Here is a 15253-nt window from a genome sequence, read left to right as displayed (position 1 = left end):
TCTTAAATGCTTTTTGTGTCCTTTTGAGAGTGTCCCCTTCTATGTATCTTTGGTCCATCTTTCCAAAGGAAACTTGATATGGAATCTCCAGGTAAGTTGGTTAGCTTACAATCTACAGTTCCTAAACTGATGCTCATTTTCCTTCCTTCCACCCTGACAGGTCAAAGCAGCTTTGACACGTGCCTACAACAAAGAGGCACATCTGACTCCATATTCACTTAGTTCTGTCAAGGCATCTAAAAGGCAGTCGGGATCTGCAGTGACTTTAGATCTGAGTGAAGACTTGAATGTGGAAGAGATGCAGTCTGATGAGGATGAGCAAGATACTGTTGACAGTGATGCAATGATTAAGGTGATTTGATTTCCTCAGTATTAAATGACCCCACTGAAGTGCTGGGACTTTTTTGTTTTTAGTTACCTTTCTGTGACTTTTAACATCATCTGAATGAATTAAGAAAAAAATCATAGTAGATATTAAATATATAATCTCTCACCTTCTGAATTTTTAACTGGTGGTAGTGTGGAAAAGTCTAAGTTACTTCCAGTCATTGTCTTAGGTTGGACCAAAGTGAGATATCACTCCAAATCTATGAGTTCTGCATTCAATTCCAAAACTTAGTAATATTTGAAGTGTTGGTGAGGATGGTGCCAGTGGCAAGGAGCAGCCACAGGCCTGTGCCTGTGTTTACCACAGATGACAATTCTAGTAATACCTTTGGTAGGTATCACCAAATGGGGAACTGTGGTCAGCCCGTAAGACTGAATATTGTAGCCTGTACTCTCCATGGCATTTAGAAACTTCACACCTGAAAGGGGAGGGAAAGAGGTGGCTTTTTCCTTAACACTGACTACACTTAGACTGAAACTTTTGTCAAATTGCAGTTGGATTTTAAACTGTATATTTCTGTTTGTAGCAAAAAAAGGTGAAGTCCTCCAAGCTGACAAAAAGAGAGAAAAATGAAGAAACAACAAAAAAAGAAGGGAAAAGAAAAGAGAAAACAAGACATTTAGAGTAAAATCTTGCTTTGGACACAGCTTTGCTTATCTAACTTCTGGCAAGAACATGAAACAGATCCAGTGCTGCAACTGAGAAAGCAGAACCAGTGTGTTGAAAATGCTCCTCTTATAGAGGTGCTGTAGCTCTTGTGCTTACACGATGTCCTGCTGTGCTTACTCTTGACATGGTACATGTTATAAGCTATAACTGTCTTTGTGCAACAGCCACCAGGTGCATGAACATGCTGAAAATGTCATGCTTAGTTACCTGGCATTTCTGCTGAGTCTTCCTAGGACTTCACTACATTTTTTTTTTTTAATATAAATCCCCTGACATTATGTGGTGAAGCCTTGTAAATAGTACATGATGCAAAAACCCCATATATAAATGGCCTATTTGTACATTACAGAAATTAAGCAGCACATAAAATGACAATAAAATGTTTCACAGAACTCTTTTAAAGCTTTGGTTAAGTTCATGGAGTGTTCTGTCCTGTCTCCTTCCTTTACTCCACAGTTTTGTCTTTCCTTCATGTACATGATGTGGCATTTCTCTTTTCCTGTAACTTCCCTTTTGTTCAGGTAAAGACACAGAAAAGCAGTGAGGTATTTAGTTCCAAAACTTGACTAGCCTGTACTTGTACAAGTTATATCTTTAATCAAAACCAGAAAGGAATAATTAAAGAGTAAGAAATGTTTAATTGAAAATAGTCATAACAGTTCAGAACTGATACTGAAAACGAAAACAGTAGGGAAGTGGTTCTTCCTGCCACCCACATAAAAAGATGGCCCCGTGGTTCGTCTTTGGTGCAGATAAAATGCAGATTTTGTTTGAAAGAATTATCAATCAGTTTTATTACTACAATAAACCAAAGTACAAAATTTATCAAAAGCTAAATAGTTACAGATATCACAAAATAGAAGGGATGGAGTTGTTATCAGGCCTTTGTGGGGAAAAGATGTGTGATGTAGTAATAGTTTTCCTTGCTGCTTGCCAGCCAACACAGGCAGCTCTGAAAATAAGCAGAGGTGGTTAATCATATTCTGAGATACACTGTGATAGCAGATCAGGAAAAATAAAATCAACTAAAAATTTCCCAAAAGAACTTAGGTGCACTACTCTAACCCACAGCTGCATTTTCACATAAGCTGTTCACACTAGTAAATCTGCCTTGAAATGTCAACATTACTGAGGACGATGGTTAACTCATTTTCAGTTACCAGATTTTTTTAAAAAAACTAAGTCCTGAATCTAAGTGTTTGAGAGCATGGCTCTGTCTATACCATTCTTTGAAGTATGAGTATTTCAGGCTGTTATCAACTTGTTGCTGTTATCCGGGGATTGATTGTTAAATAGGCATGTTGAGATCATGTAACCTGCATTTTAGATTTGCTCCTTCCAGTTAGTACCCCTCTTGCTCTCTCTCCCTGCACTTAAACCCTTGTTGATAGATCTGTAGAAGTTTGGATGATGCAGGGATCTTCACATTGTTTTCTGTGCTACTCCAGCACACCTGGTATTCAGGAACATGTTCCAAACCAGAACATCCTCTGGATGTTAATGTGGTCATAGGGGTAAACCGAGTTTAAGCCCAATTTAACAACCAGGTTAGTTGCAGTAGGAAAACCTACTGGTGTTTGCATGCCTGAGGGCAAATAGGTGGCAGAACTGGGTCTCAAGTTACCTGAGGTGTTGACCCAGGCTTAAGTTAAGATTCCTTACTGGGAAAAACTCTTGTCTTCTGGAATGAACCCTGTTAAGTAAAAAGTACTGTAGGACATACCTGAATTTAATGATCCTCATCTTCTAGTTTGAGGTACTCTGTGCAATCAGTTATTTTCATAAGATCAACAATGTTAATCCTTTCAGAACACATGGGACACATGTTTTCAGTCTGTAACATGCTGTTTTAAAGGAAGGGTAATTGGTCAAAAGCTAATTCTAGTATTTTTCAAAGGAAGCTGGGCCCAAGGCACAAAGCCTAGAGCAGACTTCTGACCAGTGCTATGTAGCAAGTGCGGGACAGAGCAATGGCTGCTTCTGTCTACATGGAGCAAAGGCTGGTTTGTTTCCAACATTTGAGAACTAACACCACACCAGGAAGGCTGCTGCTGTTGCAGCATTTAAACATGTAACAGAGGAGGTTTTAACAGCTTCAGAGTTCCTGACATTGGAACAGAGTTATCCAATCCCATTGCCACATGTGATTATCAGGGACAAAATATTATTGCTGTCTTAGTCTGTACCTAATTCTATGTGCATTTTGTTTTGGGGATTGCTAGTGTGCCTGTGTTCCTGCCCTGCCCCCATATGAGGCCTTCTTCCTGGACAGAGCCGAGACCTTACACAAGCTCACCATCCATCTTCATTACTGTTCCTGTTGGAGCCCTGCATTACTGGCCCAATTCTTTATCTTACCACATCATTTGGTCAACTTTGAAGCAATGTTTTGTGAGTGTCTTAGGTGCAACGACCAAGTAAGAGGGATTCCTCTTCCACCCCGCCCAGCTGTTACATGTTTTTAGTACCAAATGACCCATTTGCTGCTAAAATACGAACAAACATTGGAATACTGTAACAGAAAAAAAATCCCAACTTACTTTTTGAATTCTGAGTAGAGGGCAGGAAAGTCACAGTGTGGGCAAACTGTCCAGTCATCGCGTACCATGTGCCGACCCTGCACACAAAAACTGCAGGTAATGAAGGGGCAAGTGCTGCCCAAGTACAGTGAGCATTTACTTTTGGACCTGTTATTGTGAAAAAGTCTCAGCTACTGAGTTCTAAAGTCTTGAATTAAAAGCCCCATAGTAGTGTTACTGTAGTTGGATTACTGTGTCAATTCTGTAACTAGAAAAGGAGCTCTCAAAGAGGTGCAGTGTTTCCATTATCATTTGCATTCCTCTTTTAAAAATGGAAATCTAAAAATGAATTGAATTACAGTATTTAGAATTCTTTCAGTTTGGCAATTCTACAGTGCTATCTGTAGATCTGTATCCAGAGCTGTACCTATATCTGCTGGCTTTTTTGGTGTTGTATATGACATACCAAAAATGCCACCAAAGCCACGGCACCTGAGCACAGCAGGTCGCATTCAACACTAAGTTTGTGAGCCTGCCTGGCCTTTGCCTTTTTACTTTTTCTTTTTTTTGCTACAGTTTAACTAGTTTACTTTTCATAGAAGGAATTTGTATGTATGTTTTCAATACTGTAAAAACACAATAGCACCTTGAACTATACTAAGAGATTTATGCTCTAATAGGCTATGCAGCAGCAGACACTGACTCTTATTAGATATTTGAAAATGCCACAGTGTTAATAATATTACAAACACCTGTGACATAAACAAACTAAGGCCAAGATGGAGCCTAAATAAATACTGTGTAACATGTAGTAACATGTCCATTGTGTTTGGCTCATAAAATTATATTTAAAATCCTTTGCTTTCCTGAAGATACTACTTCTAAAGTGTACCTGTCATTCTGCTAAACCAGTAGAGCAAAAAGACCCCCACATAATGGATATTAATTTTTTTGTAAGACTTAATTCTTTAGTTTTAATAAAGAATGTTAACTCTAACATTTGTTCCCTGTTCAAGTAAGTTGTCTTTTTTTTTTGCAATTTTAGTATGACAATTCACACGAACCCAATAAAGATTGTTAGTTATACAGTAGCTGTACAGTAACTTCCACCAGGAATCTATGCCATCCCTACCTTTTCAGTACACTCTAAAGAAACAAAAGATGTTAGAACTTCTCATTTCTGTAAGGATCAGTAATGTAAGAAATGCTGAGGTCACTGGCTGAACCATTAACTTTAGATGTGCTTAAATTTCCCTAAAACAGATTTTTGAAGTTTTGTTGGGGTTTTTGTGTTTAGTTGATTGGTTTAGTTTTTTAATTTTTTTTTTTTAATTTGAAGTCTTGGCAGCCTGGAGCTTAGGGGAGGAGGACTGTGCCCTCCACAAGCTCCTGTACATGGAAAAGGAGAGGGGGACTTAGGTTAGTTCTCTGAGCACTAGAGCACCTAGGCAAAGGGCTGAGCTGGGAAGGCACCAGCAGCACAATCCTGTCTGTTCTCCCAAGTGCACCAACTGCACCAAATGTGTGTGCTGGGGATTCCTGGTGCTCCACCTGCCTTCTCGGGAAGCTGAAGTCTCCCAAAATGCCTTCCTAGTTTTACTGGGACCCTCAAATGCCTGCTATTTGTAGGTGGCAAGTGAGGACACTGTGATAGCCAAAGACAAAAAGAAATTTGGTAACACATTAGAAAAACCCATAAATGCATAACACCACCTAGCCTGGATCCACTAGCAAACTAAAGATGTTCAAATGAACTTATTTTTAGAAGGGAAAGCAGCTTTGCCTTTACTGTCACACTGCAGGAAGCACAGCAGACACTCACAGTTGCAATGCAGTATGGAAGGTTGTTTTTACAGCTGGGACACAGAAGTTCACACTCTGGGAGCTGGAAAGCACAGTAGGGACAGGCTGTTGTTGGCTCTTCTGTCTCAGTAGTGTCTCGACGTCTAAAACACAGATACAGCTGTGAATAAAACCCTCAGGCTGTTTGAACTTAACAAAGCTCTTTTACAATGCCTTTGATACTTAGCAAGTGTTTTTCCTCTGAGTTACTTGCTTAGCTTCCAGCTGCTATTTTACATTCTATCAGCTCCTTCCTTTTAACTATCACCCAAGCTTCATCACAATTATGTCAACTCGGAAATAGGTCATTTTCCATTTAATTAGAAAAAACACCATCTTTTAAAAGCTGTAACAGATCCTAATACTTTGAAAGATTTCAAAACTCAGGGTCTATACGTATTGACTATAAAGCAGTGGTTTCTTTGTTTCAGAGCTTTTCTGTGGCAGCACCACAAAGAACAGGAGTAACAAAAAACTGGCTTTCTGGTAGGATTATACAGCTTCTAACTGCCTCCAAAAAGGCTGTAAGAGTTTCAGAGAAATGACATAAAAATCAGTATCCATAAAACAGCTATGTAAGCTGAGACTCTTCAGGTCCTGAAAATACTTAACTGATAGAAGGGAAATAAATAAAATATAGAGGTGTTTAAAATCATGAATAACACAGAAAAGGGTAGATCTCTCCTAAGAGGAAAACTATGAGGCATCACCTTAAACCAGCTAGAGACCAGTCTTGACATAATGGAACTTCTTGTTGTAGGAGTCACCTGTCATTAAAAATTTACATGGCTTTAAGCAGAGAGATTGGACAAGCTCATGGAGAGCTTAGGAGACTTAATAAATAAATACCTGAACCACCCATATGAGCTCAGCAAGTCCCTGAACCTTGGTTAGAGACTAGTACAATAAATGAGAAAGTGTTATATATGCGTGCCCTGCTGTTTTAGTTACCTATGCTTCCTCCTCTGGCAGAAAACATTGGCTAGGATCTACCAAAACAAAACTTCAGATAAGGAAGAAAATGTCAAAAATTCATATATTTTATTTGCCATCCCATTCTTTTTTATCTTAGCCATTTAGTCACTAGTCTAAATCATAGAAGAGCACAATACTGCTGTTGTAGTAGCCAACAGTTTGGCTGTGGATTCTCAACTAGAGACCAACTAAACCTGTAGGGCTGCACTTGGGTCTGTATGGACAAGATGGAAAAGTTACTGCTGGTTAGGAAGCATTTTACATACACATTGAATTTAAGGCTTATTGCATTCAAGGGAAGTCTTTAATTCTCAGAGAAGGGTGGGAAATGGTTCTTAGCCTTTCAAATAAAAGACAGTGAAGAAATATGAAAACAGCCTATAGGCTTTATGAGCAAAAAGAGCATTGCAAATAAAGCCTTGACAGGTGATTGCATGCATTTGATTAACATCACTCACCTGACCACAGTTTCAATTTTCTTTTTATATTTAGGATCTATTTTACACCGATACTCAGGTCTCATCAACATAGCAGCAAAACTGAAGGCTGAGTTTTTCAATCCTGCTCGGTGACACTCAATCACAGTTGAAGTCAAAATTGGCACAATGTCTGTAACAGAATGAAACTATGTCAAATATTTATTTACCAATATTAATGTTAAAAACCTTTGAGCTAATACAGCTAAAAAAGTACTGATGAAAAAAGACTTATTTTTCTTCTTTTCCATGGTACACAGTTGCACAATTTGGGCCATTCCTCGAACCATATACAAGAAAACCATGGTTTCACCTCTCACTGCCTCGCACTCCTGAAGCTCAGCATGGCAGCAGGAATGTTCTGATTATAACCATGTCTCCCAAATCTGGTCTGCACTCTTTAAAGCCTACTTTTTAGTCTACATTTTCCATGTACCCAAAAATCATTTTCAAAAAAGGTCAATTAAAATTTTGTGATAAAATCCCAGAACCAATCAGTTCATTACACACAATCCTGAGACTGTGTGTGGCTGAGGCTGCTCAGTACTGCAGTAATGTGAGGACAGATTAAACTGCTGGTGAGGATCCCATCCTGAAGGCTGTGTATGGAAGAGCTGTCTGGAGGAGGATGCAGAGCACACTGTGTAGTTACACTCTGTTGTTGCCCACAGGATCACAGGGGGAGAATGAACCTTGTAATGCAGTGCTGATTGATGAGTTGCCCTGTTGCTCCTCTGCTGTCAGCACTTACGTGATGGGAACTTGCTGATGTTGTTGGCTACACGTATAAGCATCCGTGCTCCCTTCATGTGATCACCACGTTTCACGTGAATCTGGAATACAGCAAACATGCCACGTTTACTGCAGCCATTGAGAGTAATTCCTGCAGCCTGCTCTTGGCATTCATTCATCCTGCTGGGAGCTGCATGCCAACAACTCCTTCATGAAACTGAGCAGAGCTGGACTAGAGAAGGGACCAGAGACCTCACAGTGGCTCTTCCCCAGAGGGGTGCTTCTGGCCTTCAGCCCACCATTTGCAGCTCTTGCCTCACTGCTGGTAGAGAGGGAGGCCGAACCTGGCTGTAGGAATGGATATCCTGATGGGCTTAACTACTGGAGATGCGTTTACTATCCATGGTTAACTACTAGAGATCACTGGAGCCCCTGCTTAATTTCATTTACAGAAAAGCAGTGATCTACTTATGGATAACCTCAAATACAACAACAACAATAATAAATAGTTGTACTAGTAGCATAGCATTTGTAAGTATGAATGCAAAAGAGAAACAGGAAGCCATATGTAATTTTCAATTATTCAGTATTTTAAAAAAGAATATGCTACTCAAAGAGGCAGAAACAACTATGGATTGTCCTCTTGAAGCTTGCTATTAGCATGCACTTGGATTCTGTGATACAATCTACATGACACTGTAATTTATGTACACAGCCCATCCATCCATACGGTTCAATAAACCAGACACTGCACAACTTACACATAAATTCAATTTCTCAGTTCCTTACCTTCACTAAAATATAGCTGTGTAGAATCATAAGGTTCGTAGCCATCTCAGAAGAAATTTTAATCTTCTGGGTCTTTAACTCTGAATACATACTGAAAAGAACATCATGTGCATTTCGGTAGTTTCCTTAAGAAAAAAACAACAACAGAAAATTTAATTTTTCATAACAATGTGTTTATAGGGAAGCTGAAGTTATGTTGATGCTTGGAGTAAAACCATTGCGTAACAATTTCTTTGGAAAACCACAAGCAGTTGCTTGTCACAGTATCCTAAACAGTATCAGCCAGGAAGTTAAAAAAAAAAAAAAATTACACTGGGAGAAGTAATCTAAACAGTCTAAACAGTAGCAAAATATATATGATAGCAATTTAATATAATGAACTTTAAAAGTAGAAGATGCTTTTAGAGCTTTTACAGATTTTTTTGTTGTTGTTCTTCAATGTCAGATATTCAAAAGCTATTTTTTAAATGTTAATTTAGCATACTTTTACTTGATTTTTTGCTTTGGAAACGCCTTGCCTCTGCAACCAAACCAACCCAAACCTGTCAAGGGATAGTTAAAATTTGAATGTTACTTCACTAGGTTATACTGCTTCAAGGTTACTATCAAGGATTGTCCAGAAACCACAGGATTTCATTGAATTATCAATTTTTATGACATTAAAAGCTGAAATCAAGTAGTGTTTTGCATTTAGTCTATTCCTAGCTGGTTTTTTCTTGCTTTGTTTTTGGGGTTGTTTTGTTGGTTGTTTTGGGATTTTTTGCATTATTAGAGGTTGAGGAAGTCATACTCTTTGCAGCTGGAGGCATTTAAAGGAAATTCCAGTTATTTCAGCAAACATTTTTCCTTTGCCTCCCTATATTTCTCTATCAGCAGATCTTTTTACTCTATAGAGCAATTTGTAAAGTTTTGTTATACACTACAATTTAATCAAACTATGAAATTTGTGTGAGACAGTTAAGTATCACTTCAGAATTAGTTGCTGGAAAACAACATTTTTTCATACTGTGTTACTGACTCTCAGTATAATACAATCAGTCTTAAAATCATGTGATTACATAAAAACAACTTCAAAGAAAACTGCACTTAAAATGGCATACCCAAAGAAAAATACCAACCAGTTGACTTAAATATTATTATTAAATGGATTTTTAAGAAAAGAACAAACTATAATGGTGCAGACTTCAGAATCAAACTCACTGAAATATGCTGAAGGAAGAGGGGGCTGATGTAAAACTGCCTTTCCAGAAGAAACAGTTACTGCAAGGTTGGTGATTTTAATGAGACAAACATTGTGCATCCTATTACACTGCTGCAAAATACATCTATACTACTAGGGAATATGAAATACACCATAGGGTACTGCATTTTAGATACAAGTTTTCAGATTCAGAGAAGCTAGTAAATATTTAAATCCTTGAGCTTTTGCATTTCCTGCGTACATAATTAAGCACAAATGCATTATTCACTATGATGGATTGGGAGATTTGCTTGCCAAGGGTTTTAGAGGTTTTTCCACTCCTTAGCCCAATGCTGAGGAGCAGCCGAGGAGCAGCCCATAAATGTTAATTTGCCTGGGTTATTCCCGAGACTGCTATTTTTCCTTTATAGATTTTTCTTTTACATAATTGAAATGAAAACCAAGCAGTGTTACGGTAGGGTTGTTGCCACGGCTACAGGGGAGAGTTAATAATGGAGGTGGCAGCTATTTTGCTTCTAGCCCTCTCTCTTCTTATTTTTTTTCTAACTTCAGCCTACCCATTACAAAGGAAAACAAAGCTTAAAGTAAGCACATGTCTGGTCCTTCAACAGAAATTATCTCCTCTGCCCATCTTCCACTGATAAAAGTCAGGTGCTAAGACTAAAGGATCAGTACCAAGTCAGTTTCTACCATATGTAGAAACTGCAATTCTATGACTGTAACACACAGAAAGGCAAAGTCAAAGGCTGTCTTAATCACTATGTTCACCTGAATGTAATAAAAAATACAGATATTTTCCACAAGTTTCTTTTTTTTCCCCAATATTTAATATACAGGTGTGAGGCCAAAGCTTCTTCCCAAGTCTACTTTCAAATTCAAAACTGACCTTGAATACAATTAAAAGCACTGATACACGTCTTCTCTAAGTATAATCAATCCTACACAAAGAGCAGCACCCTAAGTAGGGTACCTAAGGAGGTAGCATGAGAGATGCCATCACATCAGAGGAAAGACTTACCTGAACACTGCTCCTCCCTGGCAATTATTATGGCAGTTCTGGCAGCATCTCGGTACTGCTTTAGGGCCATGTACAAGCGAAACAGGTACTTGGCATCCTTAATGAAATCATACAAAAGCAATTAATACTGACCAAATACCTACTGCTGTATTCCTTTTCTTGACTTGCTCACCCCACCACCACATTCTCCAAAGAAAGCAGACAAGCTTGCTTCATGAAGAGCTCTTTGTAGGAACATGCTTCAGCTATGCCACAATCTCCCGCAGGGTTTTGGCTGTTGCTCGGGCACACAATACCCACGCTGAGGGCCCGCAGGGAGTCCTGGCAGGTGCTGGCCAAACCCTGTCAGGAGGGATGCAGAAAGCCACAGACCACTGTGCACGTGGAGAGTTGTACAGGGGGAAACCAAACAACTCCAGCTGTGTGGGCATTTATGGTGTCAGAAAAGAAACCAGGGACTCCTTTCAGAAATAGGAGTCTTGCCAGAAATGCTTAAATTGCATTATGGATCTAGATGCAAACATTGCTTAGTGTGGATGAGGATCACAAAATCTGGCCACTAATGAATGTATTGTTCTGGGACCAGAAGGCAGACATCCAAGACAGTTAAAAAATTAAAAAGGGGGACAACCACCTAATAAAATGCATAAAATTTATAATTTGCTATACCACGTATTTTTGATAGATTATATAACTCAAGAACGGTAAATGTAGCAAAGAGTTTGCCCAAAACGTGGCAATCCAACAGCAGGCAAATTAGCGAAATAATTTAAAAACAAAACTAAAAAACAAAAAAGAAAAAATAAAAATACAAAATAAAATTGTTACTTGTTGACCTTGCTTATGTTCCTATGAAAAGAAACTATTAAGTGAAAAAAAATAGGGCTAGTGTCATTATTTTATATCACTAGCAGTGATTTCTAAAATGAGATTAATAAAAAGTAAAGCCTGTACATGATAAACTTAATTGGGATTAAATTGAGCTAAAATATTGTACATAATGGTATGGTTCCAACTTAAATGTACAAATAAAAAAAAAAGATGACTCTGGCAGCTTTATAGAGTGCTTAGCAAAAAAATCCAAACCAACTAATTCTGCAAAATTAGTAGTAAATCCAAACATTTAAAGTGTGTATTTTATGTTAAAATGGTATAAAAACTTCTATTAAAAGAATTGTATTCGTCAATGTTGTGCTATTCTCTGGAATACTGTGTGGGTTTTGTATGTAAGTCTCAGAGCAAAAGAAAGCAGAAATTCAAGGTAACAGAAATATTAAAGACAAAGATATTTCCTTATAGAGAAGATGACTGCAAAGATTAGCTTGTACTTGAGAAGCAAAGAAAAAATTACCAAAAAAATCACAGAAATAAAAGCAGGAGGGAAAGAATCGCATATGGAAAGAAAAAAGAGAAGACAAAACCTTCTTTTTAACTTGAAATATAAGGAAAAACATTAAGCAACCAAAAGTAATTACTGTTAAACTAATGATGGAGCAGAATTTTAAGTAATACACGATCAAAAGGCTGAACATAGTAAAAATTGTAACTCAGAATAATGAAATAGTTAACTGGATATAAAGTAACTACAACTACTTATATTAACAGGTATTATTTTTCCACTGTAAACTGCCTTAAAAAGAAAAATTGCCATTCCCTGAGTGGGGTAAACCAAAAATTATTAAGAGTAGTGGGTTATGATATAATTCTTCCCAACTTCTGACACCTAATGAACACAGATGGCCATTCCACTGATGTTAGCCCAAAGCTGCACTACTTCGCCATCCAGCCTGCTTCTCCCCTTTCTCCTGCTGCAGCAGGAAAGGATCCTGTCCCAGCATGGACCAGTAGTCTTACATGGTATTTGCCATGTTCCTAATTATATTTTACTTAAATAATATATTTAAATTACTTTTTAAAAAAAAAGTGAAACTCACTCAAGAAAAATTAGTCCCATGTTTTACTTTCATATTCTTACCTTTAAAGTCAGTAAGTTTAAAAGCAAAAAATGCAGAAAAGAATTTTCTAATACAATACATTTCCTAAGGTCTTTGGAAAATTTATTATTGCAATCTAGCTGATTTAATATTAGATAATCATAATTTAAGTTTTCTTTTTAAAATGTATGTACTCAGAAAATATGCACACAGAAAACAGCAGAACCTTGCTAGTTAATGCTCCCTGAAAGAGTGAACATGACAAATTAAGAATCTTTACATGTTGAAGTTAACAAACACAACAGTTGACAAAATCACACATTTAAGAAATCATTTATAATTAGTCAGACAATAGTGTAGCAAAATTTTGGTGAACTTAATAATTTCGATAATATGGTACTTCATTAAAATGCCACATAATTGTTGGCTGTGAAAGATTTAAAGCAATCAGCCTGCTGTCAGTGATAACCTGGTTTGAAGATCAGTGCTTGAAATGATTAGCAAGTTTCTGCTGCATGGCTACTTTTCAATTCACTCTTACTTTCAGCTTTACAAAAATGCCACGACATAGAAGCTTCTATTTTCTAAAAACAATAATATCTTGCTTGATAAGTTCAAGAACAGTCTCCATAGCATAATGAAGATAAGGATTGTTTTTAAAGTAGTTTTTAAAGCAAATATGTATGATTTGATAAAGTAAAATTTTGTTACTCACTGAGAGAGACTATGGTAGATTGGATTAAAGCATTCAGAAGAACAAGAGAGAGCTTTTAAATAAGGAAAACAAAGCTCTACACTGAAGTTCAAAACAATGTTAAATATAGCAATAATGGCATTCAAAAATTCTTAAGTCTTTTCCAAAATCTTTAGAACCTCTTCACTATGGATATCATACTCACTGGCTCACTCACCTAGCTCACTTCCTTCACCCAGTCCCATGCATTTCTTTGAACAAGGCAGATAGGCTGCTGTTCTGAGAAAAGAGACTGGATGCTACAGTGTCTGTCCACCCAACTTCCAGCGTAAGTACAAAATTAGTCTTGCTTACACTGATACTGGATAGATTTTTCATCCAGTGCCTCCAACAGCTTAATTACCTTTGGGTTCTTACAGCTGAATTCTGTTTGTTTTGCCATGTTTTGCTTCTCTCATAATTTTATTGAAGTTCACATTTCATATTAGAGGTAAAGTCAGAGGTAAGTAATAAAGAGATAGAGGTTTGGTTTGTTTTGGTTGGGTTTTTTTTTTTTTACATTTTACAAAAGCAAAGTTTTCCTGGCCATCAACTGCCTGGTGTCTCTAGAAGTCTAAAATATCAAACCCTTAATCCATACAGAGAGGAAAGAGACAGAGTTTCCAATTTCCTAACAGAACTGCAAACCACAGCTGTAATATTAGGGGTGAAATCAACTTATTGCACCAAGCCCCTGTAATCTCCATAATTACCAAACCTTGTTCCCCTCAGCAAGGCGTAATTTATTCTTCCATGGTATATCATATTGCACCTGACTGTATTTACCATGACTTTGTACGAGACTCTAAATTCCTTAACTAAGCAATTGACTGCAGACTGGAACACCCTCACCTGAGGTCTGGCTTTCACCACTTAGCTCACATTCCAGGTGTGCTAACGGGCAGTAAAACTTCAAGTGGTTCAGCCACATAGTTCCATGAACTCAAGCCCAATTATGACTGAATGTACTACAAGCTATTGTCATCAAAGCCACTCAGAAATGAAAAAGGATGCTAATTTTGAAAATCTGTCCACAACCTTTTATGCCTTACACTGATGCTGAATGCAGGAACTAACGTTACCTGGTAAACTGCGGGGTTTTGACCTGCATCTCCTACTTTGTACCTAACTTTCTTCCACTGTGAAAGTCAGACCAACTCTGCTACTGCAGGAAGAGACCACTGCTGTAGCTCATCTCAAGACATACACATGCTGACTGTCCATCTGGGAAAGGCAACAGCCAGCTGGCAAACTGGCATCAACCAACAGCTAAGTTTTGTCTCTTACCCTCAGTACAAGCATTAATTTCGACCTCCTCTGTCCAACTATCTGCTTTCATAAAGATGAAGAAAAATTACCCAATCCAAGAGTAATTGGTGCTTCCTTTCTTATATTTCTGAACCTGGAGTTACTGGGTGAATGACCCATGGAATGGTCATACAAGTCTTGCTCCTTAACAAAAGCTAAAGCACAGTCTGTGCCTACTAAAAATTTTAGGACAAAGTAAGCTCAAAATATCTTGTAGCACAGAATGTGACAGAATAGCAGTGATAAAAATACAATACCTGGGGCATGCCATCCCCCTCTCCCATTAGATAGTCAATCAGCTGATTTGTTAGGGCTTCATCTTTTGCCCGTCCCACCTATCAAAAAAAGACACAAGAAACTACGATATGAAAGAAGAAGGGAAAAATAACTTTCTCATTAGAAGCCTTTCCATAAAGCACTGAAACTAGACAGATTTAGAACATGATTTTTTTAGTTCTGCTTGTTCAAACCAGATGATTCTTTGGTTCATCAGCTTTGACATGCAGTAGTTCATATTTATTCTCTAATGTGTTAAACTGGGATTTTAGATATGTTTAGATATCATCTTTACTGATACAGTTTTCCTTCTATTTGCAATATGTCCAAACACACTCAAGTGACGCTAGGAAAATGTCACAATACTGAAGGTAAACTTCTTAAAAAGATGAA

At 37.7% G+C, this 15253-nt stretch overlaps 2 protein-coding genes across 3 annotated transcripts in view; one reads left to right on the top strand and one right to left on the bottom strand.

Annotated features, from left to right (window-relative positions):
- Positions 1-1464, top strand: part of RFC1 (replication factor C subunit 1) — a 34284-nt gene extending 32820 nt beyond the window's left edge. The window contains exons 23-24 of the mRNA XM_032110082.1: positions 161-352; positions 915-1464. Of these exons, the coding sequence (XP_031965973.1) occupies positions 161-352; positions 915-1016 (294 nt within the window). The 3' untranslated portion in view covers positions 1017-1464. The remainder of the gene's footprint in view (positions 1-160; positions 353-914) is intronic.
- Positions 1465-1631: 167 nt separating this feature from the next.
- Positions 1632-15253, bottom strand: part of WDR19 (WD repeat domain 19) — a 39571-nt gene continuing 25949 nt past the window's right edge. The window contains exons 29-37 of one of the 2 annotated variants that reach the window (XM_032110080.1): positions 14842-14919; positions 10610-10706; positions 8391-8515; positions 7621-7702; positions 6852-7002; positions 5399-5522; positions 3598-3674; positions 2781-2901; positions 1632-2009 (exon numbers count right to left, since the gene is read on the bottom strand). In XM_032110080.1, coding sequence (XP_031965971.1) covers positions 2787-2901; positions 3598-3674; positions 5399-5522; positions 6852-7002; positions 7621-7702; positions 8391-8515; positions 10610-10706; positions 14842-14919 — 849 coding nt within the window. In that variant the 3' untranslated portion in view covers positions 1632-2009; positions 2781-2786. Of the gene's footprint in view, positions 2010-2780; positions 2902-3597; positions 3675-5398; positions 5523-6851; positions 7003-7620; positions 7703-8390; positions 8516-10609; positions 10707-10741; positions 10952-14841; positions 14920-15253 lie in introns of those variants that run through there. The other variant, XM_032110081.1, reaches the window with a different exon arrangement.

The sequence above is a fragment of the Corvus moneduloides genome, chromosome 5 (assembly GCF_009650955.1).
Source record: "Corvus moneduloides isolate bCorMon1 chromosome 5, bCorMon1.pri, whole genome shotgun sequence".
NCBI classification, from domain to species: domain Eukaryota; kingdom Metazoa; phylum Chordata; class Aves; order Passeriformes; family Corvidae; genus Corvus; species Corvus moneduloides.
Note: the sequence above shows the minus strand (reverse complement) of the source record. Positions and strands in the feature narration are given on the sequence as shown.